General features: G+C 52.7%; 1 protein-coding gene across 1 annotated transcript in view; it reads left to right on the forward strand.

Moving 5' to 3' along the window:
* Positions 1-373: 373 nt before the first annotated feature.
* Positions 374-24,705, forward strand: part of LOC310827069 (phospholipid-transporting ATPase ID-like) — a 76,057-nt gene continuing 51,725 nt past the window's right edge. Inside the window, exons 1-3 of the mRNA XM_083702649.1 lie at positions 374-611; positions 5,991-6,072; positions 18,259-18,317. Coding sequence (XP_083558775.1) covers positions 537-611; positions 5,991-6,072; positions 18,259-18,317 — 216 coding nt within the window. The 5' untranslated portion in view covers positions 374-536. The remainder of the gene's footprint in view (positions 612-5,990; positions 6,073-18,258; positions 18,318-24,705) is intronic.

Raw genomic sequence — 24,705 nt, forward strand, 5'->3', positions numbered from 1 at the left:
GAGCAAAGAGGAGGAGGAAACTCTGCAGAGCCCAACTCCTCTGCCCGGGACCTGGAAGAGCTGGCCGGCCTTTGCCTGGCTCTGAGCCCCTCCAATCGGCAGGTCTGGGGTGCCTCCTGTTCCCCATAGCTGTGCCCCCTCTCTGCTCCCCTCCCCACAACTGGCTCCACGCTGTGCAGAGTCGGGTTTGGACTGGGGGTGTGTGGAGCGCCTGACACATCTGGAAGTTGCAAAGGGCCCATGGAGGCGGAGGAAGTGAGCAGCCCGGCTGCTGGGAGGCGACGCCTTGCAGGGTAAGATGGGAGCTCCTGGGGTGACTTGTTTGCCTTCCTGTCAGCCCCAGATGTGGCCCAGCTGCTGTCTGAGAGGAGGAGGAGGAGGAGGAGGAGGAGGAGCCGCTGCTTGGGCAACTCTCTTCCCACGCCTCCTTTCCAGGAGGGCGTCAGAGCCAGAGCAAATCTAGGAGCTTTGCGGGGGGGGGGGTGTCAGACGGTGGAGCTGTGCCCCCTGTCTCCTTTGCAGAAGCCCCTCTCCAAATGCCAGGGGACATGTTTGGGCTCCTGCAGAGGGTCTTGGCGTCAAGGCAAAGGAGCGACAGGGACGCGAGCAGGGTATGTTGGTCCAAGGCAGGTCCCTGGCCTGGGGTCAGCTGGGCATGTGGGGGCCGCAGGTCTCCTCCTGAGCCCTTGGGATGTTCTGGCGGATGCAGGTTTCCCTGCTTGGAACCGCAAAGGAGTTTTTACAAGCACGACCTGCTGACAGTCTAGCTCTGATGCGGGTTGGTGTGTAACAGAAAAGTGAGTCGGCTTTTGCTGGCTGCCGTGGGTGCCGCTCTGCTCCCCTTGATTTTGCTCTTGCTATGCGGCCAGGATCCTGGGTCTTCCCTGGCAGGGAGAGCAGGAGGCAGGGTGGAGGAGGGAGAGAGTTGGGGAGCCCCCTGGGGCCCCTGGATCAGGGGGCCTGCCTGGGAGGGGGATGCCCTGGGGTTGGGACGAAGGTCCTGGAAGGCCCCTGGGAAGAGACAGGCTTCCACTTGGCAGTTCCAGCCAGGGAGGGGAGCTACCCCCTCCCCAAATTACTCTTCTGGCTTGACAAGGCAGTGGAGCTTAGGCCAAGTTGGGGAAGAAAAATGTGGCTAGAAGCCCAAAGCTGGGGGACTGGATAAGAGGCAGAGCCTTGCTTTAATCCCAGGCCTCCTCAGATCAGAGGTGTGTGTGTGTGTGTGTGTTTCCTTTTTGTGCACCTGCATCCTGGCTGGTGAAGCCAAGGTCTGCCCACCTGTTTCAGTCATTTGCCTTTGATCCGACTGGCTGACAATGAGAGTTTGCATGTTACCCAAATGCTTTCCTATTTCTGGGACCGCGAGGGGAATCATTGAGTCGAAAGGGACCTCTGAGGCTCATCTGGCCCAACCCCCAGCAATGCAGGAATTGCAAGCCCCCAAACATCTCTGACGGGTGACCTCTACTTAAAACCTTCCAAGGGAGAGCCTTCCGCTGTCCAAGAGAAAGTTCCTCGTAATGCAGAAGGCAAATTCTACCAAATAGCCAAAAGCTCCTGGTTGGAAGGGAGCCTTTCTCCTCTCTCTGGCAGCCACAGGCAGAACCAAAACAGCCTCTCCAAGTCAGAAAGTGAAGGTGCCTCCTCTTCCCTCTCGATTCCTCTTCCCCTTCCGCACTGTCGGGCGATTCCCAGGCAGCCCAAAGCAGCGCTTGTTGCCTCCCCCTTCCAGGCCAAAGGAGAAGCCTTATAATTCCTCACGCCTTCCTGCTTCTGGGCTGCTGTTCCCAGGAAGGCTCACCTGGTGCTTTCGTTCTATATCTTTAGGCACTAGGCAAAAACTTCCCTCTGTCGCCTGGCCTTTGGCCTTTAACTCTCTGTGGCCTTTTGGAAGTGGGTGGGATGTTAAGTCACTTTGGGTTGTCCTAGGCAAGATGAACAAATTTAATGAATAATATTGTTGGCATCTGCCTGTCTTGGAAGACAATGGAGTGCGCGCACTTTGGCAGCACCAAAGTGACCTCCTTGGGGTGCAAGCCCGGGCAGTGTATCTGGAGGTCCTGGTCTGCCCAGATGACAAGACCCCCTTTCGACCTCCCTCATGTGGTCCTCAGGGAAGCAGAGGGAGATGTTGGGCACCAGCTTGGCTGCCAGAGTTGCCTGAAGGAGGCATTCAAGGCGCCATCCAACCACCTTAGGGACTCCACTCCAGATTTGTGTTGGGCTTCCTCCTGAAGCCTTTCTTCTCCTCAAGATATCCTGCAGGGCAGCAGAAGTTTAGGGTCAGAAATGTCCCTGCCTAAAGAGGTGTAACATGTATCATTTCTCTGGCAGAGATCCACACAGCTCTAAGCGGCCAGAAATGCTGCTTATTTGGCCTCCACTCCTCCTTATTTTTTAACTGACCTGGATTTCTGGCCTGCTGGGTTTTGGTTCTGCCAAAATTATAGTCTTACCGCAGCAAGTGGAACAAAATATTTGCTGGAGCTGCCGGTGTCTGAAATGCTTGAAAGGACATCTTGGAAAGGGCATGAGAGTCTTCTTTCGGCAAAAAGATGTGCAAAACGGAAAATTAAAAATAGATTTGGTGACGCGACCAGAGCTGGAGCCGACCCTGGACAGTGGTGCGATCTCCAAAAAAGGAGACGTTCCACGCTGCTCCCAGGCAGATGTCGCTCAACTGGATAATTTATTATTTCTTCATCCTAATGCGTATGAGAGATGCAGCAAGGCTAGACCAAGGAATGGAACAATTTATCAAAACATTTCAAATGACAGAAGTGGAATCTCTCATTTACTCTATGGAGCATCACAAAAACAGCTCCTGTTCGTCACAGAGACCGCTAACCATTTCCCTCTGAGCTACTGACTGACTGACTGAGCTCACTTGGGAATGGCTTCGGCTGATTTGTGTGAATAAAGGGAATAAATTTTGTTCTTTGGAAGAGAACATTTAAAATGTAGTTTGGCTCTTAAGCAAATGGATTGTTTATACACTGTTTATCTCAATCCCAAAGTAGTGGACGTCTCATAAATATATTTAAAATATACCTCCTCTTTATTCAAATACCGATCAAAACTACTGAAGATATTTGCTTTGCTTTTTCCTCTTGCAAGAGGCCTTCTAAATCAGGGTGTCTCCTCAGTCAATACTTTTCAAATCAACTATACACTGCTAGCCCCCCCTTCCAAGCAGCGAGAGGCTCCAGGGTAGCATCTCTGATATGCATGAGGCACAGCCAAAACTGTTGCCCCTCCCTGCTCATCTCCAACACCCTGAATGCTAGGAGGGTCCTCAGCCCCTCCTCTCCTCCCTCCCTGCCCCTTTCTTCTAAGAGTCCAGTTTTCTAGGGCTTAACAGCCCCTCCCAAGGGATCTCCTGAACAGGAAAGGCCAGCCTGGCTTGACCTTAACATGCTAAATCCAGTGTCTGGTACCCAGGAATCAGGAGGGCTGGGTGGGTGAAAGAGCAAATTCATAGTTTTTAGCAGGCCCTGGAAAATAGTACAGGCTGCATCTCTCTTGCTACTGTGGGGGGGGGGGGGTCAAGGACCAGCTCTCCCCGGACGTCCTTGCACTCTCGCCCTGCTTCCCATCGTGTGTCCGGAATGTGGTTTGCAATCCCTTCCAGAAGCAGAGCAAAGCTTTCCTTTTTCCTTTCTCCTTCTGTGATGGAACTCCTATTTGGGGACTTCCCTGGCTTTTTTCTGGTCCAGTCTGGATAGTTGGCCTTGGTGAAGATTTGACGTTTTCATTCCCAAAAAGTTTTTGATTTGAGTTTCTACTGAAATGAGGCTGCATTTTAATGTTGTATTTAATCTTGTTTTTAAGTTGTATTTTAATCAATTGTTTTTATACCTGGTGTTAGCTGCCCTGAGCCCGGTCTTGGCTGGGGAGGGCGGGGTATAAATAACATCATCATCATCATCATCATCATCATCATTATTATTATTATTATTATTATTATTATTATTATTATTATTATGCCTTCTGGACAGGTCTGGTTCTAGCCTCCGCAAAGTCTCTGGGGGCTTCCCTCCCTGTTGGAGCCGAGCAGGGCTAGTTGCCACCACGTCCTAAAGCGCCATTAGCGGCGACATCGCGGCCGTTGTGCAAATCTGTTTTGGGCCCCGGCTGCCTATTCTTCCCCCTCTCTCTGGTTCTGCAGAGGAACAATCCCTGCGCACTGGAGGGGAACGGTAGGCCCTTAATTGCTGGGCTCTCCTGTTACTGCAGATGGTTGTCTCGGAAGGGGTGGCAGACGCCTGGTCAGCTCTGGTTACTTGGCACCTCTCAGGGCAGGTAACCGTATAACGGAGTTAAAACACTAGACGAAAACCTGTAGCTGGAGGGAGGGCGGCTCTTGCAGGGTGGGGCAGGGATACAGAAGGCTTTGCCCCTGCCCTGGTCCAGAGACCCCCTCCCCACCGAGGCCATTTGCCCCAGGATGGAGGCGAGATCCCATTTGCCTTTAAATTGTCGATGAGGAAGCCTCAGTTTAGCTCTGCCGGTGGCTGTCTCCTCCTCCCTCCTCTTGGTGTCTCTGTATCTGATGGTTGCTTGGTCCTGGGAGCAGGTGAAGGGCCCCTGTCCCCCCACCCCAATTATGGCAGGGGCAAGGAGGGTGGGGGTGGAAGACTAAGAGGACAGAGGAAAGGAGGGGAAGGGAGGGGAGGGGAGCAAAGGACGACTAGCACCACACACACCCCTCTGCCCTGACCTGGCTGCTTGGTCTTCCTTGAGGGCTAGTAGCTTGCGAGGCAGATTGGACTCCCTCGGAGAGGGTGGTCTCTCCTTCTGCTGGAGGTTTTCAAGCAGAGGTTGGGCAGTCGTCTGTCAGGGATGCTTGAGCCAAGATTCCTGCATTTCAGGGGGTTGGGCTGGATGGTCTTTGGGGTCCCTTCCAACTCTGCAATTCAAGGAGTTCAGGTGCTGCCCAGGAAACTCCTGGCAACCTGAGATTTGGCTTCTCGCTGTGATCTGCAGGTGGAGCTCTTCCTTGCAACAGCTGCTTGCCTTGTGGACCACCCTTCTCCCTGCTTCCCGCTGGGGTGCAACTGCCTTTTGCCTCTTTCAACTACCTGAGGGTCTCAGGCAGGCATGGGGGGCCGGGTGCTGCTGTAGGAGTTGCAGGGGCCTTCAGGCGGACTGGGGGCCGGCAGGGTGTTGGCAGCTGCCTTTGCTGGCCCCCTGCTGCTTACTGCTCCTTTCCCACGAGGAGCTCCCGGCAACAGGCAAAACAGATCCCTCCATGTTGGTGAGGGGGGGGGGGGTTCTCTCAGCATCATATTGCTTGGAAGGCTTGTCCACTGCATTTCAGGACAGTTATCTCTCGACCTGTTCACTTTCTTTTTTAATTCATAAAATGTATATACTGTTTGATTGTTTAAAAAAAACCCTCAAATTAGTTTACGGAAAGGACAAAATTATCATAAGAAGAATTGGCAACAACGATTTAAGACTTCTGAAAAGTTAAAGCAGCAACAGACTCAAAGCAGGTTAAAAATTGCACTGGCCTTCTGAATCTCTCGACAGGCTTGCCTAAGCAAAAATGTCCAAAAGGGTTCATTGAGGGCACCTGCCTGAGGTCACTAGGCAGGGGGGTCCTAGTGTTGTTCTTGCCCTCGTACGGCTGCTCTGCCCTTTTGGGGAGGCCGGGAGGGTGTTGCTTTGCCCCCCCTGCCTCTCCACGCTGAACACCTGGGCAGGAGGACAGGTGAGCAACAGGCCCCCAGGTGGGCTGCAGCACACAGTCACCTGCTGCGAGGCAAAGTGAGTAGCACAGGTGAGCAGCAGCAAGGCGGCCACTTTCCTCCTCCTCCTCCTCCTCCTCCTCCTCCTCCTCCTCCTCCTCCTCCTCCTCCTCGTGGTGCTGTAACCGTACCTGCCCCCTGAACTGTGTCTGCTTCCTCAGAAATAGGGCTGAGCCAGCTGGCTGGGGAGGCAAGAGGCACCTTGGAGTCAAGATCCTTCTTTCTCTCCCTCTGCAGGAACTCCAGAGCAGACTGCTGAAAGGATCTGCCGGGATGCCGCTCTTCGGATTGGGGTCCGGCCAGAAGAAGCGGCTGGAAGGTAAGCGAGCTGGACTCTTGCGGTGGGCACCGCTCCTTGGCTCTTGCCCGGATGCCCTGCAGACTCAGCTGCCACCTGGCGCTCCATCCACCCGTCTCTCCAGCGGCAGAGCAGAGCCTGCGCCTGCCGGGCGTCTGGTTACAGCTCCCTGCCTGGAGCGCGGAGCCCAGGCCATGTGCCCAGGAGGCTGGGTAGGCAGCCCCTTCCCACAAGGGGTGGGGGGCAGGGGGTTTCTCTCCCGGAGAGATCAGATCTGTGGGTTGCAGAGATGTACACGGGACACTGGGCTTGGTCCAGTCGCTTTGGCCGGGGGAATGAGCCCTTGCAATTCATGGAATCGTGGAATTGTCGTGTTGGAAGTGATCCTGAGGGTCCTCTAGTCCAACCCCCTGCAATGGAGGAATCTGTTCTCACGGTGGCCAGCCAGAGGCCCCAATGGGGCACCCTCAAGCAGCCCCTCCTGTGGTTTCCAGCAGCTGGGCTGCCTCTCACTATCAGTGCCTGATTAAACCCTGTGGAGGCCCCTAGGCAGCTGAAATCTCATGGACCCCCTCCCAAATCATCTCTTAATTTTTAATTTTTTCTTTCAAGACCAAATCAATATTGTTTTGATCTATTGCCGTGGGGCACATCAGCCAGGGCCTCCTCTGCCTGTTTGGTAATCTGGCACTGCTCACTAAGCAGGCAGAGCTGAGCCGCCACGGAGCGTGGCCTTGAGTGTGGAAGGGCTGGCTCTGTTGCTCCGTCCTCCCCAGCTTCTGCATGAGCCCAGCAGCCTCCTTGCTGCAGAGGTTTCCTCTGCAGGCTGTGGGGTGGAGCAGGAGCACTGCCCTCTCTGAAGCAGCAAGGGGTACTGAGCTCCGACGCTAATGCCCAGCGAGGGCTTCTGTATCTCCAACCTTCCACATGTGCAGGGAAAGGGGAAGTGGAAGGCGGTTTGTGGCCCAGCCAGAGAGCCTGGCCTCTTTCCCTTTCGCCTCTCACTTCTGCTCTGGCTCTTTGGGGTGGGGAATTGCAAGGACCACGTCCGAGAGGGGGGCTGGACCTTTGGGAAGCAAAGGAGGAGACCTTCTCCCTAGGGCTCTTCTGTGGCTTTGAGCAAAGTGGCTTCCTGCACGTGGCCTGGCTTGGGGGGCTTTCAGGGCTGCCCCCTCCCCACCCTGTGATTCAAGATGAACTCCGGCAGTGCATTTTGGTTTGTGTGTGTTGGGAGGGGGGTGGGGAGGCTGAATTTCTCGTTTTGTGCTCAATGGGCAGCTTAAGCAAGAAGGGAGGAAATTGTGCAACCTGCCAGATCATTGCCTGCTGATTCCTCCTCTGAAAGCCTTTGACTTGTCCACGCAAAGTCCCCCTTCGCTCGCCCTCGCCCTGGCCAAGAGGTGTTTGGAAATTGGTCTGCCCCTTTCATGCAGGAGGGAAAGTGGGGCTTGGTTGCTCCTGCAAGGTTTATTTCTCACCCACCCCTCACCCCAAACTTATTTCTTGCAGGAGAGCAGCCCAATAGGAAACCACGAGTTTTGTGTGAAGCCAACAGCCATCAGTTGGGGGGTGGGGGTGGGGGAGATTCAAGGCTGCCCAGTGATCTTTATTCCAAGGAAAGCTTACCTATATTTCTTTGTGCTGTGGTTTAAAACAGTTTAAACGCAAGCAGTCGATAGCACACATGAGCCAGAGCTCAAGTGGCTTTCAAAACACCCTTATTATGTAACAGTGACGCCATGGATAGATCTCGTGTCTTGCAAGCCCCCTTTTGGGTCCTTCCTGTCTTCCTCTTCCTCCGCCCTCCAGTCTCTCCTGGCCTCCCTTTCCTTCCAACTGCCACCAACTGACTTTCCCTTTCTTAGAACTTTCCCAGCGCTCTCTTCCTCAGACTCCCCCCCACATCCTGCCAGCTCAGGAGAGGGTGCATGGCACCCATCCGTGGCTGGAGAGAGTGGCCAGGCAGAGCTGCTCTCCTGGGGAAACCTCCAATAAATGTATGTTTACAATTTAGGGGGGCTGCGTATGACAGCGTCTGGGGACCCCGGATCTGGGGGATTCGGAGCTGATTCAGCCGGGGGGAAAGATGAGAAGAGCAAATATCCAGAAGGAAAGCGCAGGATGTCTGAGCTGAAGTAGGTCCCCCTCCTCTCCCCCTTCCAGAACCCCTAATGCTGCAAAGGATTGGGTGGGGGGCGGGTGGAAGCCTGTTCTGTAGCCTCAGGCCAGGCGGGTGGGAAACAGTTTTGGGGTGGGCCTGAGCTCAATGGGAGCTAGAGCTTTGCATGCGGGGGGGGGTCCTGGGTTCAGCCAGGAGCATCTTCAGGAAGGGCTTGGAAAGACCCAGGCAGAGACCCTGCCAGACAGCAGGTGCAGAAGATGGGCTGGCGCCAGCTTCCTCTGCTCCAACCTCCCCTGAGCTCCGGCTCCGAGGAGATGCTGTGAGTTATGAGAAAGAGGCCTTGTTGTAGCTCCTGAATCAGGAAGCCTCAGGGGGACCATGGTGAGCAGCACAGTATCCGAGGCAGAACCATACCAGTCTCTCTGAGGTCCAGCAGCCCAGCTAGCGAAGGGCCTGCCCAAGGCTGGCATGGGGCTGTGCTGGGCCACAGCTGGGCCTCCTTTGGCCTCTGTGACCTGGTGGCCATAGCATGTGATGATGGGTCAAGCGGCAGAAGAGCCGAGCCCTGGCTTGCAGCCGAGGAAAGATGAGAATGTAAGAAGAGTCTGTGGACGCGGCCAGTGATCCCTCTAGCCGAACATCCTGTTCTAGGTGCCTCTTCGGGAAACCTGCAAGCAGCATTCAAGCAGAAAAGTTCTCTTGCCATTTCCAGAAACTGGGGAAAGCATTGCTGCCTCTCTGGGGAGGCAGAGCAGAGTCATCCTGGCTAGGAGCCATTTATAGTGCTTCTTCAGCTGCCTTGCAAAGACCAAGAGCTTCCCGTATAGCAAAGCCCCTTCAGGAGCCCCCTCACCTTTCCCCTTTCTGGCCTTGTTGCCTTGGCGTAGCTGCAAACACATCTATTTATTCCCACATTTGGAGCTGGAAGATGAAAAGGGGTTTGTCTGTTTCCTGGCTGGCCTCTGGCTGAGCCTTCTCGGCCTTGACCGTTTCCGGCTTTTCTTCGCACTTATCCCGGCTTCATGGGAAAAGGTGGACAGAGCAAAGGCTTTCGAAGAGAACAAAGGCCAGCAGAGACATTTACTGGAAAGTCAAAGGATGCCGGCGGAAGATGGAAAACCCCACTTGGCCCTTGCCCAACATAAGAGGAGGAGGAGGAGGAGGAGGAGGAGTCGCTGCCTGTGCCCTTGAGGCCATGCAAGGAGCAGCCAGTCCCTCCTGGAGGCACAACTGATAACAGAAGAGCCTCTTAGCCGAGGTGGAGCATCACCTCCTTCCTCCTGTCCTCTTTTAGATGTGGATATTTAGGAGGGGACTGAGCCTCTTGTGGGAACAAGGTGCTGTGAAACTCTGCAGCAGGAGTTTGGGTTCTCCTTTGGAGAGATGAACGTGTTGCTCCCCCCCCCCCCAACAGCTCTTTGTGTGGATCTGAGCAGGAGGAGAGAAAGCAAAGACCAGCCTGGGAAGGGGGGGGGGTGCTTGGGAGCTTCCTATGGGACACCTTCTCTGCTTCTTAGGGGAACTCCCCAACCTCCTTCCCTCCAGATGTTCTGGACTCTTCAGGCTTGGCTCTCCAATGCCTGGGAAGAAGAAGAAGAAGAGTTTGGATCTGATATTCCGCTTTATCACTACCCTAAGGAGTCTCAAAAGACATGGGTGGCACTGTGGGTTAAACCACAGAGCCTAGGGCTTGCCAATCAGGTCAGCGGTTCGAATCCCTGTGACGGGATGAGCTCCTGTTGCTCGGTCCCTGCTCCTGCCCACCTAGCAGTTCAAAAGCACACAGTGCAAGTAGATAAATAGGTACCACTCCGGCAGGAAGGTAAACGGTGTTTCCGTGCGCTGCTCTGGTTCGCCAGAAGCGGCTTAGTCATGCTGGCCACATGACCTGGAAGCTGTACGCCGGCTCCCTCGGCCAGTAAAGCGAGATGAGCACTGTAACCCCAAAGTCGGTCACGACTGGACCTTCTCCTTTCCCTTCCTCCCCCACAACAAACCCTCTTTGAGGTAGGTGGGGCTGAGAGACTTCAGAGAAGTGTGACTGGCCCAAGGTCACCCAGCAGCTGCATGTGGAGGAACGGGGAAGTGAACCCGGTTCACCAGATTACGAGTCCACTGCTCTTAACCACTACACCACACTGGCTCTCACAAGGGAGCCTTGGTCAGGCTGGCTGGGACTGATAGAAGCTAAGAGTCCAGAACATCTGGAAGGCACTAGGTTGGCTAAGGCTGACCAGAAGCCTGCAGCTGCTGGAGGTGCTGTTTGCATGGCATTTGGGCTTCCAGGAGGAAGCGAAGCAGCTGCTGGTTTTGCTTTCTGCCCTAGGAGTGGCAAAGGGCAGAAGAGGAGGAAGAGGAGGAGATGGGCTTCCAAAGATGTGCAGGTGGCCTGGGGGTTGGGGGAGGCAGGGCAGATACTGGGAATCTCACAGAGAAGCAGGAAAGTCCCTTGGCCCACCTGCATAAATATTTGCACAGGGCATGAGAGTGACCCTTCTCCACCCCAGAGTGAAGTGGAATATTTTGTCCTGGGAAAGGGAGGCTGTCCCTGGGGGTTCAGACAGAATACATCTGCTTGCAGCACCATTAGCATCAACAAGAAGACCTCCCACCACACTGCCGCTGTATTCTGGACTTCTGTGGGGAGCATAAGGGACTTGTCGGCCGTTAGTCTCCTGGGCCAGTTGCTGGAAGGTCTCCTGAGTCCAGCTTTGATGAGGTTCTCCTGGATCAATCCCATGCTTTGCTCAGAGGGAATCTCCTCCATCCCTTCCCCACTTCCAGAACCAAGATGATGGCAAAAGAAGAGCTCCCAGGAAAAGTCTGGAGATCATTTCTGGCACACCATGAGGCTTCCCCTGCTCCAATCCCAGCAGCTGGTCTAAGAGCTGCGGGGCTTCAGGAGACCACCCTCTGCTTTGCAGTGGGTGGTGTTGACGGGCACAAGTCCTTGGGCTACCTAGCTGGACCTCCCACCATTACACCAGGAGCACCCCTCCTGCAGGGACTTGTCACTTCAGCCTCGAAGGCGCCCTGGAAGCATCCCTGCCACAAAAGTGGCTACTCCGAAGGAAAAGCCCACCTGCCTGCAGCTACCTGTGCTAGTCATCTGTGGTCCATCTCTGGGAAACACAAATAGCAGACCCCACCCAGCGAGCCACCTTCTATGGAGTCCTGGCCCTGCTCCATCTGACTCAGGAGTGTCTCTGCTGACTGACAGCAGCTGTCAAAGACCTGGGTCGCAGGAAGGTCCTTTGCCAGCCCTACACCACCAGACCTTTTCAATGGGGTTGAATCTGGGACACAATGTGCATGCAAAGTGCAAAGGATCCAAGCCCCCCCCCCATCGCCCCCAGCTCCCAGAGCCTTCTCCTGAGCCCAAACATCATGTCTGGCATCCTCTGCTCTAAGGGCTACAGCTTCCACCAGCCCCCCCCCCGTATGGCTAGTTGTGAACAGTCAGATGGCTTCTGAAGGACTACCCTGGGACAAGGGGGTCCTTTCCATCCCTTACCTGAGTCACCTGCGGCAGGTGACTTGCTTGTGGCCTCTGCTGGGCTCCTCTCATGGGGAGGGTCCTTCTTGGGTTTGACCTCCCAGTAGGTAGGGAGATGGGGGGGGCGCAGTCCCTCCTCTTTATCACTCTGGGAGACCCATCAACTTCCCACGTAGTTGGCGGGAGTTAGAACCAGGTAGAGGAAGCAGTGGCGGCTTGCGGTAATGTGACCACAGTTTTTGCGTGTAAGTGAGCGAATGGATAACGCTTCTGCTGCCCCCCTCCCTCCCTCCCTCCCTCCCTCCTCTCTGCAGGGGACCTCTAGCTCCTTAGTAAGTGAGAGACACCTGCCAATCAATCCCGCCCACAGCGCCATGGAGTTCTCTTGCCTGGACTGATTTCTTCAAAATGGGGTAGATTCTTCCCACGGTGCCGCCAGATGCTGCATTCATGAGTGAGAACGGTGTCCGCCGTCAATATCGCCGTTTAGATGCCCTCCTTTCCTGGGTCTCGACAGGTGCGAATAAATAACAGCATTTGTTCTTAGCGCTAAAGTAGACTTGAGTCAGGGCCCCATAGCGCCAGCTCACTAACCAGAGGGATCTGGGATTTACGGAGGGTGCTGAGAACTCTAGCTCTGTGAGGAGGTCAACTGCAGTTCCCAGGATTTGGGGGAGGGACTAAGTGCTTTAAGTTTGCTCTGCATAGATGGTGTGGCTGTGGCGGGTGTCTGCCTGTTTGCACTTCTCCCAAGTCTCCTAAATGGCACAAAAATTGGGCGCATGAGAGAGTTGCCTCTTTTTTTCTTTATGCCTTTGCTTGTTTCCATTTCTTCCACTCTGCATTTCTCCACTAAAGTCCATGCAGAGCGGCTTGCAATGAAACATCAGATTGTGAAAAATAATTATAATTATTTATACCCCACCTTTTCTCCTAATAAGGACTCAAGGAGGTTTAGAGGTAAAAATCATAAACACAAAACAGCAAAAGCCAACCATCCCTTGTAGATGACATGGACACTGACCAGTAGGGCCCTGAGACACACAACCCTCTTCCACATAGTGCAACCTCCATGGCTTTGCTTGCTGGGAGAAAGACCCCCCCCCACATTTCCCTAGGGGCTCCTGGGGAACACCAAGACATTGTGACCCCCGGAAGCCGAGGTGTTTGCTGGATCGTGCTCAGCAATTCAGTCCTCCCTGCAGATTCCTTGCACAAAAGCCCTGCTGTCTGGGGAAGCCCTGGGCTCCATTTCCCCTTATCTCTCTTGCTGTTTAATCATTGACCCTCTCGCTGAGGGCAGGCAGCCTGTCTTGGCCCCCCTGCTCTGGAGAAAGGCTCTCTGGATCCCTGCGGATGAATCCAGCCATTATCCGCCAAACCAGAAATGGCTCTGAGGTCTCTGGAGTCCCACCACCTCTCGAGAAGGAGGGCCAAGACTGTGGCTGGGCGGCCAGAGCTTGTCCTTTTGGGTGAGTGAGCTGGGGAGTGGGGCTGCCCCCAGATCCTTGACTTTGAACCCAGGTGTCAGCCATGACACTGGTGACAGAGCGAGGAAGAGGGCGTCCGAGTGTGCCAGGGTGCCTTATCTCTTGCAGCGGAATAAACAAAGCCTGCATTGCAGCAGGTTGGACTAGACGCAACATTTTACCTCGCGGAGAGCATCCTTGAGCACTCACTCCACAGTGTAAGAACAGGATAGAAATCTTAAACACATTGTTGTGACAGGACTGGTGTCACACCTCTCCCACCGGCACCGGTGCTATTTTAAGAAGCTCTGGAAAATTAAAGGTTTCATCTCCTCCTTTAGAGACTATGAGGCTCCTGTGGGAGCATCTTTTAAGAACATGGCTTTTGAAAAGGGTCTGAAGATCTGTGGCCGAGAGAAGGGGGTTCGTGCCACCTGCACACAACTCGCTTGCGGAGTGGAGGCGCAATGCCACAAGTGCTTGCATGCGCCTGCGGTCGTATGTGTGTTTCACGCTGCCCCAATCTCTGAATGGTGGGAGATTCCAGGGGTTCCAGGCACTTGGCCAGAGTTCGTGGGAATGAGGCGCAGTGAAGACACACTGGTGTCTTTATGATCAATGGTTTGTTGACACATACATGCCGCCTGAGCCTGCGAAAGAGGGGTTCACAGCACTGACACCCCAAAAGAGTCTTGCTTCTCCCAGAGATGCAGCCTTGAATTCAAGCAGAAGTCAGCCTCTCTCTCTGCTTGCTGCCTTGATTTTAGGTAACATCACTCAAAATTCATCTCTAAACTCTGGCTTTTGTCCTCCCCCTTACCTGTGAGTTAACAGGTGGGCCCCACCCATCTGCCCTCCCCCACAGAGCCCCTTCCTTGGCTCTCCTTCCCTTACGAGAAGGCTAGCCTGGATATTCCAAGATTCAGAAACCTCAATTAGATTTTAACACCTGCTTTGTTGCTGAGTCGTTTAGTCGTGTCCGCCTCTTCGTGTTCCTGCCAGTTTTTAATTGTGTGAGTAGATCAGAGTCTCTTGGAAGTTGGCTGTCCCTGGACTAGATGATCCTGGGGGGGGGGGGGCGTACAACTCTGCAATTCTTTGATTCTTTGACCTCTGGTTGGCCACTGCAAGAACAGGATTCTAGACTAGATCCTTTGGCCTGATCCTGCAGGCTCTTCTTGTGTTCTACGTTGAGGGAGGCAGCTTGGAGTGAATCACAACCACAACCCTGCACTGGAGTTGGGTGGGGAGAAGGTTTCTCTGTGCTAGGCAGGCCCAACTCAGCCCTGGGCAATTTCCTCCTTTCTTGCACCAGGTGGGCTGAGGTTGCAACCTGTCGCACCACCACTGCTGCTGCTGACTTCATGCCCCATTGAGTTTGTGTGTTTGGCAGCAGCAGCAGCCCCCTCCGCTAGCCCAGATGTCCCGCCCACTGTCCAGATGTTGCTCTGTGGCATCTTTCCCAAATCTCACTGCCTGGGGCAGCGGAGAGAAAGGACTCCAGTTTCTGCCGCGAGAATCTTGTTTATTTTCCACATTGTGAAATCGGAGGTTGGATGAGTCATTCCCTCCAGTGTACTTAAAAAAAAACAAAAAACCCCACTCTTTCCCCACCTCCCTGCCTTTCCTCCCAAATATGTGGGTTGATGTGCATCTCCTGACCCAGCCATGAGTTTCAGTGGGGAATTCAAATCTGGGTCTTCTTGACCTGACAGTCGTTGTGCCTCCTCCTCCTCCTGCCCCATTTCTTAAATGCAAGGGGCTGAGAGGCATCCTTTGCAGACCCATTGAACCCCCAAATGTGGGGTCCTCTCCAAACCTGTGCCAAAGTTTTGCCAGGGTTTGGGGGGCTGCAGCATTTTGCAGCAACCCCCCCACATTTTGCAGCACCCCACAAACTAGCAATTGATAGATCAAACATGGGGATTATACTTACCGTTAACTATGAACCCCAAACTGCCTGCTCTCGGGCAGCCCATTGGCCATGGGAGATAAATGCCAGGGGGGTTAGCAGACCAGGTCACACCCATGGATTCAGCCCAAGAATAGTGGGCGGTGGTTTTTGGCTGCCACCCTCCAAGGCAGAGGAGGGAGATGGGCAAAGCTCAGTCAGAATCCCCTCCTGGCTTCCCGGCAGCCATTCATATATGATGATGTTGTTGAGTCGTTTAGTCGTGCCCGCCTCTTCGTGACCCCATGGACCAGAGCACGCCAGGCACTCCTGTCTTCCACTGCCTCCCGCAGTTTGGTCAAACTCATGTTGGTAGCTTCGAGAACACTGTCCCACCATCTCGTCCCCTTCTCCTTGTGCCCTCCATCTTTCCCAGCATCAGGGTCTTTTCCAGGGAGTCTTCTGTTCTCCTGAGGTGGCCAAAGTATTGGAGCCTCAGCTTCAGGATGTGTCCTTCCAGTGAGCACTCAGGGCTGATTTCCTTCAGAATGGAGAGGTTTGATCTTCTTGCAGTCCATGGGACTCTCCAGAGTCTCCTCCAGCACCAGAATTCGAAAGCATCCATTCTTCGGCAATCAGCCTTCTTTATGGTCCAGCTCTCACTTCCATACATCACTACTGGGAAAACCATAGCTTTAACTATGCGGACCTTTGTTGGCAAGGTGATGTCTCTGCTTTTGAAGATGCTGTCTAGGTTTGTCATTGGTTTTCTCCCAAGAAGCAGGCGTCTTTTAATTTCGTGGCTGCTGTCACCATCTGCAGTGATTTTCATATATGAGGTGGAGCCTTTTCTATGGGCCTTGGTGGGAGATGCAGGCTGGATGGCGGCGGCTGGTGCTTTGAGGCGTCAAGCTCTCCTGGGCCAGGAGATCCACTGCTGTCTCTCAGCAGCTTCATGGCGCAGGCTTGGCTCTGTGGGCAGAAGAATCCTGGGCAATGATGAAGGTCTGGAAGCCAAGCCTTAGGAGGAACAGGTGAGGGAGTTTAGCCCATAGAAGAGAAGCGGTGAGAGGAGAGCCCTCTTCAGATATCTCTAGGGATGGAGCAAGCTTCTTTTCTGCTGCTCCAGAGTGTAGGACCTGAACCAAGGGATTCAAATGGCCAGAAAGGAGATTCTGACTCAACATTGGAAGGCGGTGGACTCTCCTTGGCAGGAGGTTTTGTAGCAGAGATGTCCGCCTGTCGGGGTTTTCTTCAGCTGTGATTCCTGCGTTGCAGGACTAGATGGCCCTTGGTGACTCTTCCAACTCTTCAGTTCTGTGCTGGGTGCCAGAAATCTCCCTGCTCTGCTTTTCTGCCTTCACCCTCCCTGGGGTTCAAGAATTGCCATGCAGAGGACCCTTCCAGGTTCTCAACACCTTGTAGGTGGGATTCCATCAGAGGTTGCCAAATTCAGGTTTCTGCCCTCCGTGTTGATTTGGCGCTCTTTGGTTCCTCCTCCTTGAGGAGGAGTCCAGAATAGACTGGGAGCGGTCAGCAGCAGCTGAAAAGGGGGGGAGGAGGATCAGAAGACCCCCAGTGGAAGGAGCCTTGATGCATGCATGCGGCTTCCAGGATCAGAGACAGGATGGGAACAGCAAGAGGCTTAGAACGTGGCTGTTGCAGCTAGTCCTGCATTTGAGCTTCCTCTCTGGTTGGCTACTGCCAAAAACAGGTCTCTGAACAGGATGGGCCCCCTTTGGCCTGATCCACGCCCAGAGCTCCCTCCTTGGGAGGGAGTTGAAGGTGTCCTGATGTGTCCTCCATCTCTTGCTTTCCTTGCAATTCCTGTCCCATTTTATGACTCCTATCTCATCTTCGCTCTGCCTTTATCTCCTCCACCCTTAACCTTTGTCCCAGGCGACACCCTTGGCTTGCACAGACCTTTGGGTCCCGGCCTTATCAGTTCTGCACAGACCTTAGCCTGGTGTCAGTGGTGCTGGCTCCCGGCAGGTGGCTTGTAAAGCAGGAAGAGGAAGGGCGTTCCTGGATGTGCATCCCACCTCTAGCCGGTCCCCAGCGGCTGCAGGACCCACAGACACCTTGGGGGGGGGGAGAACATCAGAGGAGCTTGCTGGATCAGGCCAGAGACCCATCTGGTCCAGCCTCCGGTTCTGCCTGCGGGAAACAAGCAACTGGGATTCAGAAGCATTGCCAGCTGGAGGCAGAGTGTAGCTGTTGCAGCTCATGGCCACACTTGCGTTTAAGAACATGGATAAACAGCGGTCCTGGAGGTTTTGCTGAACATGATTAGAAGGGACCAGTTGGTTAAAGGTATACAGGTCGGAGCTAAACAGTACAAATTAAGAGCATTTGCAGATGATTTAGTATTGACATTACAGGAGCCAGAATCTAGTACTAAAAGGGTTTTAGAACTAATTCAAAAATTTGGTCAAGTGGTAGGATTTAAATTGAACAAGTTAAAAACTAAGGTTTTAGAGAAAAATTTAACACCGATTGAAAGAGAGAGGTTTCAGAATGAGACAGGCCTGGCTGTAGTTAAGAAAGTAAAATACCTGGGGATCAATATGACAGCTAAAAATGGAAACTTATTTAAAGATAATTATGAAAAATGTTGGACGGAAGTGAAAAAAGATTTAGAAATATGGTCAAATTTGAAGCTTTCCTTGTTGGTTTCCCCAGCCACTCTGGGCGGCTTACAGCAAAATATTAAAACACAATAATTCATGAAATACTAAAAGCTTCCCTAAAAAGGGCTGCCTTCAGATGTCTTTTAAAAGTCTGATAGTTGTTTGTTTATTTGACATCTCATGGGAGGGCGTTCCACAGGGAGGGCACCACTACCAAGAAGGCCCTCTGCGTGGTTCCCTGTAACCTCACTTCTCGCAGGGAGGGAACCACCAGAAGACCCTCAGGAGATGGACCCCAGTGTCTGAGGTGCAGGCGCTCCTTCAGGTCTACTGGGCCAAGGCTGTTTAGGGCTTTCAAGGTCAGCACCTACATTTTGAATTGTGCTTGGAAACGTACTGGGAGCCAATGTAGGTCTTTCAAGACCGGTGTTATATGGTCTCGGCGGCCGCTCCCAGTCACCAGTCTAGCTGCCGCATTCTGGATTAATTGCAGTTTCTGGGTCACCTTCAAAGGTAGCCCCACATAGAGCTCATCTCCAAGCTGTGTCCAAGTCTCATTTTGTGTCCCTCTGTCTTAACCTCTTCTCTCTCCTCCACAGAGCATGAGAGGCACCTTCGCGCCAACGACCGAGCCTTCAACCTCCAGTTTGAATATGCCGTAAGTAACTGGGCACCAGCAGCTGCGTATGCTAGCCGAGCTCGAGCCAAATGATCGCAGAGCAAGAGCTGCTGCCTGTTTAGAGTTGCCACTTGGAGAGTGTGGGGAGCTTGCGGGGGGGGGGAGTTAGTCTGCTGGCGGGGGCGGGGAGCACCTTGGAGTTGCCAGGCTGAGTTTTACACACCACCAGTTAGAGAGTTGCACTAGGACCTGAGAGACCAGGGTTCAAATCTCCCCACTTGGCCATGATGCTCTCTGGGTGACCCATCCCAGGGGGCAGCTGATGCCTGACCAGCTGGAGTGTCTGGGCACTTGAATAGCATCTGGGTGTGTTTGTTTTGCTGTGGCTCTTCCAGCTGGCCAAGGGGTCTTGTTGTTGAGTCGTTTAGTCATGTCCGCCTCTTTGTGACCCCCCTGGACCAGAGCACGCCAGGCCCTCCTGTCTTCCACTGCCTCCCGCAGTTTGGTCAAACTCATGCTGGGAGCTTCAAGAACACTGTCCCACCATCTCATCCTCTGTCGTCCCCTCCTCCTTGTGCCCTCCATCTTTCCCAACATCAGGGTCTTTCCCAGGGAGTCTTCTCTTCTCCTGAGGTGGCCAAAGTCTTGGAGCCTCAGCTTCACGATCTGTCTTGGAAATCTGCAAAAGCAGGAACTCAAGCAAAGCACCCACTAAAGAGATGTTTTCAGGGAGCGGGAAAGGGGAGCAGCCAGAGCATTGCTGAGCTCCGAACAGCACTGCTGGCGCCATGGCACTGGGCTTCTTTTCCTCATTGCAGCCCCCCAATGAAGTGCAGGGAGCATTTTCTGGGGGGAAGTGGTGGGGCAGAGGCAAAGTTGCTCAGACTTACACTTCTTAGGTGCAGGACAAGCTGAAGTGTGGGTGAGCCCTCCGTGGAAGCAAAGAGACCCACTGTACCCCCACAGATGGAGAGAGTCTCTGGGGTGTTCTGGGTGTGCACCACGGACAGCCTTTGCAACACTGGCAATGGCCCAGCGCTGGGCTTGTGCAGAGTGACTTCCAGCCGAGTTCCTGGTGCTGAAGATACTTGGCAAACCAGTCCCCTTTCTCCTCGTGAGGCGTTTTCCTGCCACAGAGCCTCAGGGCCAGGGAAACCTCAGCTTCCCATGTGAACCTGTCACCGGACTGTACCTGTTTGTTCCTGCATTAGCTGAGGAGAAGGCTCTGCAGGAGCGAGGAGGAAGGAGGCAAGAGGGGGGAAGCCAAGGAGCCTGACAGCCTGTCGAGGACACACATAAACACACGCCACCTTTTCCGAATCTCACATTGTCAGTCGCCCTGAGATCCGCCAAGCCTCCTCTCCCTTCCCAAAATAGCGCTGTGGATTCCCACTCCTTGCTGCGAACCAACACCTGAAGCTGCTCTGTTGAGTGAGAACAGGAGCCCCCAGGCTGGTGAGCAGCCCAGGGGGACAAAGGCCTGGAAGGAAGAAGGTGTGATCACATTGCAGGCCTGGAAGGAGGAGGAGGAGGGAACAGAACGCAAGACCCTCAGAAGAGCCCTGCTGAATCAGGCCACAGAAGAGCCATCTCGCCCCAACATCCCATTTTCACTGCTGCCAACCATGAGCACAAGAGCTCTCTGCCCACCAGCAGCTGGCATTTGGGGGAATAATGCCTCTGACACTGAGCGCCTGTGTCTCCGTGAATTTGCCCAGGCCTCTTATGGGCAGCTTAGGGGGCAGCTGGCTCCGTGGAGGCTCCTCTGTCCAGGCATGGTGCTGGCTGTCTCTGGAGCCAGACACCCTGATCCAGATTAGGAGACCCACACCTGAGTCCCTTGAGGGATCAGGAGTTGGGATCCATTTGGGATTTGCATCCCAGATGCCATTTGGAGGCTCATCCATGTTCTCAGTGAAATGGTATCAGTCCAGTTTCCTGCCTGCACTTTGTTCCACCTTTGAATGCATGTGCAGTTGTTAGATTTATGTCCCACCTTTCTGCCCAGTGGCGCCCAAGGCCACCATCCACGAGGGCTGATGAAGAAGGACAACTTTGCTCACAGATCTCCTTAGCTGGGTGGAGGAGGAGGAGGGAAACCTGGTCCCTCTCCACCTTTCTCTCTCTCTCTCTCTCTCTCTCTGTCTCTGCGTATCCGCGCTTTCCGTTTTGCCTTGTACCAATTGTAGGTGGCACCCTGCTAGGCCTGACCCTGGCATACGATGGGTCAGAACTCTGACCAGGAACAAGGCAGCTTTTAATATTCCAAAAGAAAAGGGGGAAACCAAATACAGAACAATTAGAGCAGTGAGCGTGGCAGAGAAGGAAGTTGGAGGGAGAAAAGAAGGGGTCGCTTTGGGGCATGTACAAATGCGAGCTATTTTGGAAGCAAAAGCTGCTTTCTGTGTTTTTTTTATAATATATTTATTAATAATTTTTTAATTTAGTTACAATTCCAATAAACAATACAATATAACATATCTTTTAACATAGTCTTCTTAACTTCTTTGGACTTCCTCACATCTCCCGCCCCTGCGTTCCTAACCAAAAAACAAATTTTCCAACAAATTTATTCCCTTATTTCCATTCTTATTGTCTAATTTTCCAATATTATATCTCTAATTTTTGATATCCTTCATTCAAATCTTAAAAAATTAAATATAACTTTAAAAAATTTCTAAAAATTTATCTTTTCTTAAATTTAACTTATCTTCATATATCACTTCCTTTATCTTAATGGTGCCCAATTGTTTATATTCTAGCATCCTTCTTAACATTCATATAATTTACAATATTTTTGTAGATAAATCTTAAATTTATTCCAGTCTTCTTCCAACGTCTCTTCTCCCAGGTCTCGGATTCTGCCAGTCATTTCAGCCAATTCCATGTAGTCTGTCAGTTGCATCTGCCATTCTTCCAGCGTGGGTAGATCTTGGGTTTTCCAATACTTAGCAATAAGTATCCTTGCTGCTGTTGTTGCGTACATAAAAAATGTTCGGTCCTTCTTTAACACCCTCTGGCCGACAATACCCAAAAGGAAGGCCTCTGGTTTCTTAGGGAAGGTATACTTAAATACCTTTTTCAACTCATTATATATCATTTCCCAGAAAGCCTTCACTCTAGGGCAAGTCCACCAGAGGTGAAAGAATGTTCCTTCACTTTCCTTGCACTTCCAACATTTGTTATCAGACAAGTGGTATATTTTTGCAAGTTTGACTGGGGTCATATACCATCTGTAAATCATTTTCATAACATTTTCTCTCAACGCATTACATGCAGTGAAATTCAACACAATATTCCACAACCTCTCCCAGTCCTCAAACATAATATTATAACCAATGTCCTGTGCCCACTTTATCATGGCCGATTTGACCGTTTCATCTTGTGTGTTCCATTTTAACAGCAAGTTATACATTCTAGAAAGTACCTTAGTTTTGGGCTCTAGAAGTTCAGTTTCTAACTTCGATTTTTCCACCTGGAATCCTAACTTTTTATCAAGTTTAAAAACTTCTTTAATCTGAGCGTAATGCAACCAATCTCGCACTTTATCCTTCATTTTCTCCTGACTCTGCAATTTCCAATTATCTCCATTCTTTTCTAGAATTTCCCAATACTTCGGCCATTTGGCCTCCATATTGAGTCTTTTCCGGGCCTTAGCTTCCAGTGGTGAGAGCCACCTTGGAGTTTTACTTTCCAATAAGTCTTTATATTTTGTCCAGACATTAAACACTGCTTTTCTGACAATATGGTTCTTAAAAGTCTTATGAATTTGAACCTTGTCATACCATAAATAAATATGCATGCCATCCAAAGCGTTGTTAAATCCTTCCAAATCTAAAACATCAGTGTTCTCAAGAAGCAGCCAATCTTTCAACCAGCAGAAAGCTGCTGATTCATAGTACAACCTTAGGTCTGGCAGGGCAAAGCCCCCTCTTTCTTTCGCATCGGTTAATATCTTAAACTTAATTCTGGGCTTTTTGCCCTGCCAGACAAATTTAGAAATATCTCTCTGCCACTTCCGAAAACACTCCATTTTGTCCACAATCTGCAAAGTTTGAAACAGAAACAGCATTTTTGGCAATACATTCATCTTTATAGCAGCGATTCGGCCTAACAAGGAAAGTTTCAATCTTGTCCAACTCTCTAAGTCTCTCTTAATTTCTGACCAGCATTTCTCATAGTTGTCCTTAAAGAGACTCAGATTTTTTGCTGTTATGTTTACCCCTAGGTACTTTACTTTTTTAACCACGTTTAACTCTGTCTCTTTCTGAAACCTTTCTGACTCTGTAGCAAAAGCTGCTTTCTGGAAGGGCATCCTATCTGCTGAAGACGGGCGTATCTCTGAACAAGCGGCATCTACAGTCTTTTAAAGCAGAGCTTGGCTGGCCCTCGGTCAGGGATCCTTGAGCTGCAGTTCCTGCATTGCCGGGGGTTGGACTAGATGACCTTGGGGGATCCCTTCCAACACCACAGTTCTAGGATTCTGTGCTTGTCCTCCCACTAGAGCCAGTTGGTCAAGGTGGTGGACCCTGGGGCAGAGAGAGAGCCCAGGGCCTGCATCTCCCACTTCCTCCTCTGCTGAGCAGCCCTTTCTCCTTTTCGGCAGACAACTTCCCAGAAGCTCCTCCGAGGTCGAGGGGGGCTGGGAGCAGAACAATTGGTGGGGGCTGCCTGTCTGGAGGCGGCCAGGCTGAGGAGGAGAGCAAATGACTTTGAGGAGGAAACGGGCTGGCCGGCAGCCTGGCCTTGGCTGTCAACCAGCCCAGCTGCCCAGGGTGGAGGAAAGAGAACCGGGAGCCTCTTCCGAGGCCAGAGAAGGCGCTTAAAGGCACAGCAGCCGCAGCTCAGACTGGCTGGCCCTGCCTCTGGTGCTGGGGATCCTGGCTTGGCCACTGAGCACTTCCCATGCGATGCTCCTGGAGAAGGACCAGGCCATAGAATCCTAGAATGGTAGAGGGACCCCGAGGGTCATCCAGTCCAACCCCCTGCAATGCAGGAACATGCAGCTGCCCCATAGGGGGTTGAACCTGCCGCCTTGGTGTTATCAGCCGCACCAGCCTCTGACCAACTGTGCTATCATGCAAGCATCAAGGCTGGCAAGCAGGCAGCTGGGCCAAGGCAGAAGAGCTCAGGATACCAGGAAACTCCGGCAGTGACTCAGGGAAGGAGCAAATCCCCAGCATCAGCATCTTCCCTGCAGTGGCTGAGAGGGAGCCCCAATGGGCAGCTGGACAGCAGGGCCATAGCCCTCCCGTGCTGATTCTCCCCAGCCACAGGTTTCCAGAGCTAGACTGCCTCTGAACATGGAAGCTCCACTAAAGCTGTCATGACCAGAACCCACAGCCTGATCTATCCTAAGCAGTTCCCAGACATGGATCTAGTCCCATGGGCACCTTGGCTGCTCTTAAGAGTCCTGCCTTATGCAGCCGTGGACTTTGGCAGCAGGGGAAGAATCCAGTCACCCATCCCTGGATGAGGGATTCAAATGACAAGAAAGGAGAGTCTAAACAGAGTTTGGATGAGCTCCTAGTGGAGAGTCTGTTGCTGCAATTCCTGCATTGCAGGGGGTTGGACTTGATGACCACTGGTGTCCCTTCCAACTGCGTTCTGTGATTCTGTGACATTATGAAGGGCCTCCTGCCAAGGCTCACTGCTGCAGCCCTCTTGGCACCCCCAGGATGTGGTCCTGTGCAGCAAGAGAAATGGAGGAAGCTGAGAAGAGGAAGCTTTTGCAAGCCCAGGCCAGGTGCGGCTGCTTGCTTGAGCCCCCAGCCAGTTGCGAGCTGGCACATCACAGCTAGCATGGCAGGGAAGCAGGGCTGCAGCCTCTGCCTGCCAGTTCACCCAGAGGTGAATGAGATGCCTTTCCGTGTCACTCTCACTGCCTCCCAGTCCGGGTCAGCCGGGGCAGAGTCTTTCCGAGAGATGGTTGGAGGAGCTGGGAATGCTTGGCCTGGAGGAGAGAAGACTGATATCCAATATCTTTCGATATCTCAAGGGCTGTCACATGGGAGAGGGAGCAAGCTTGTTTTCTGCCGCTCTGGAGGGTAGGACTCGAACCCGTGGCTTCAAGTTACAAGAAAGGAGTCTGAATAAACATCAGGAAAAACTTTCTGATGGCAAGAGCCATTCGGCTTCAGGATGGGAGATGGCGGACTCTCCTTCCCTGGAGGTTTCTGAGCAGAGGTTGGAAGGCCATCTGTCAGGGATACTTCAGCCGAGTCTCCTGCATTGCAGGGGTTGGACTAGATGACCCCCAGGGGTCCCTTCCAACTCTCTACAGTTCTGTGGTGCTGTGATTCTCTGGCAGAGCGCTTGCGCAGGGCAGAGGGGGGTCTCCTTGGGAAGGGAATGTTTCTGCTGCAACTTCATGCAATGGTAGCAGTCATATGGGGGAGGATTATGGCAAGCTCAGCACGGAAGGTGA

Source organism: Podarcis gaigeae, assembly GCF_964106915.1.
Source record: "Podarcis gaigeae genome assembly, chromosome: 11".
NCBI classification, from domain to species: Eukaryota; Metazoa; Chordata; class Lepidosauria; order Squamata; family Lacertidae; genus Podarcis; species Podarcis gaigeae.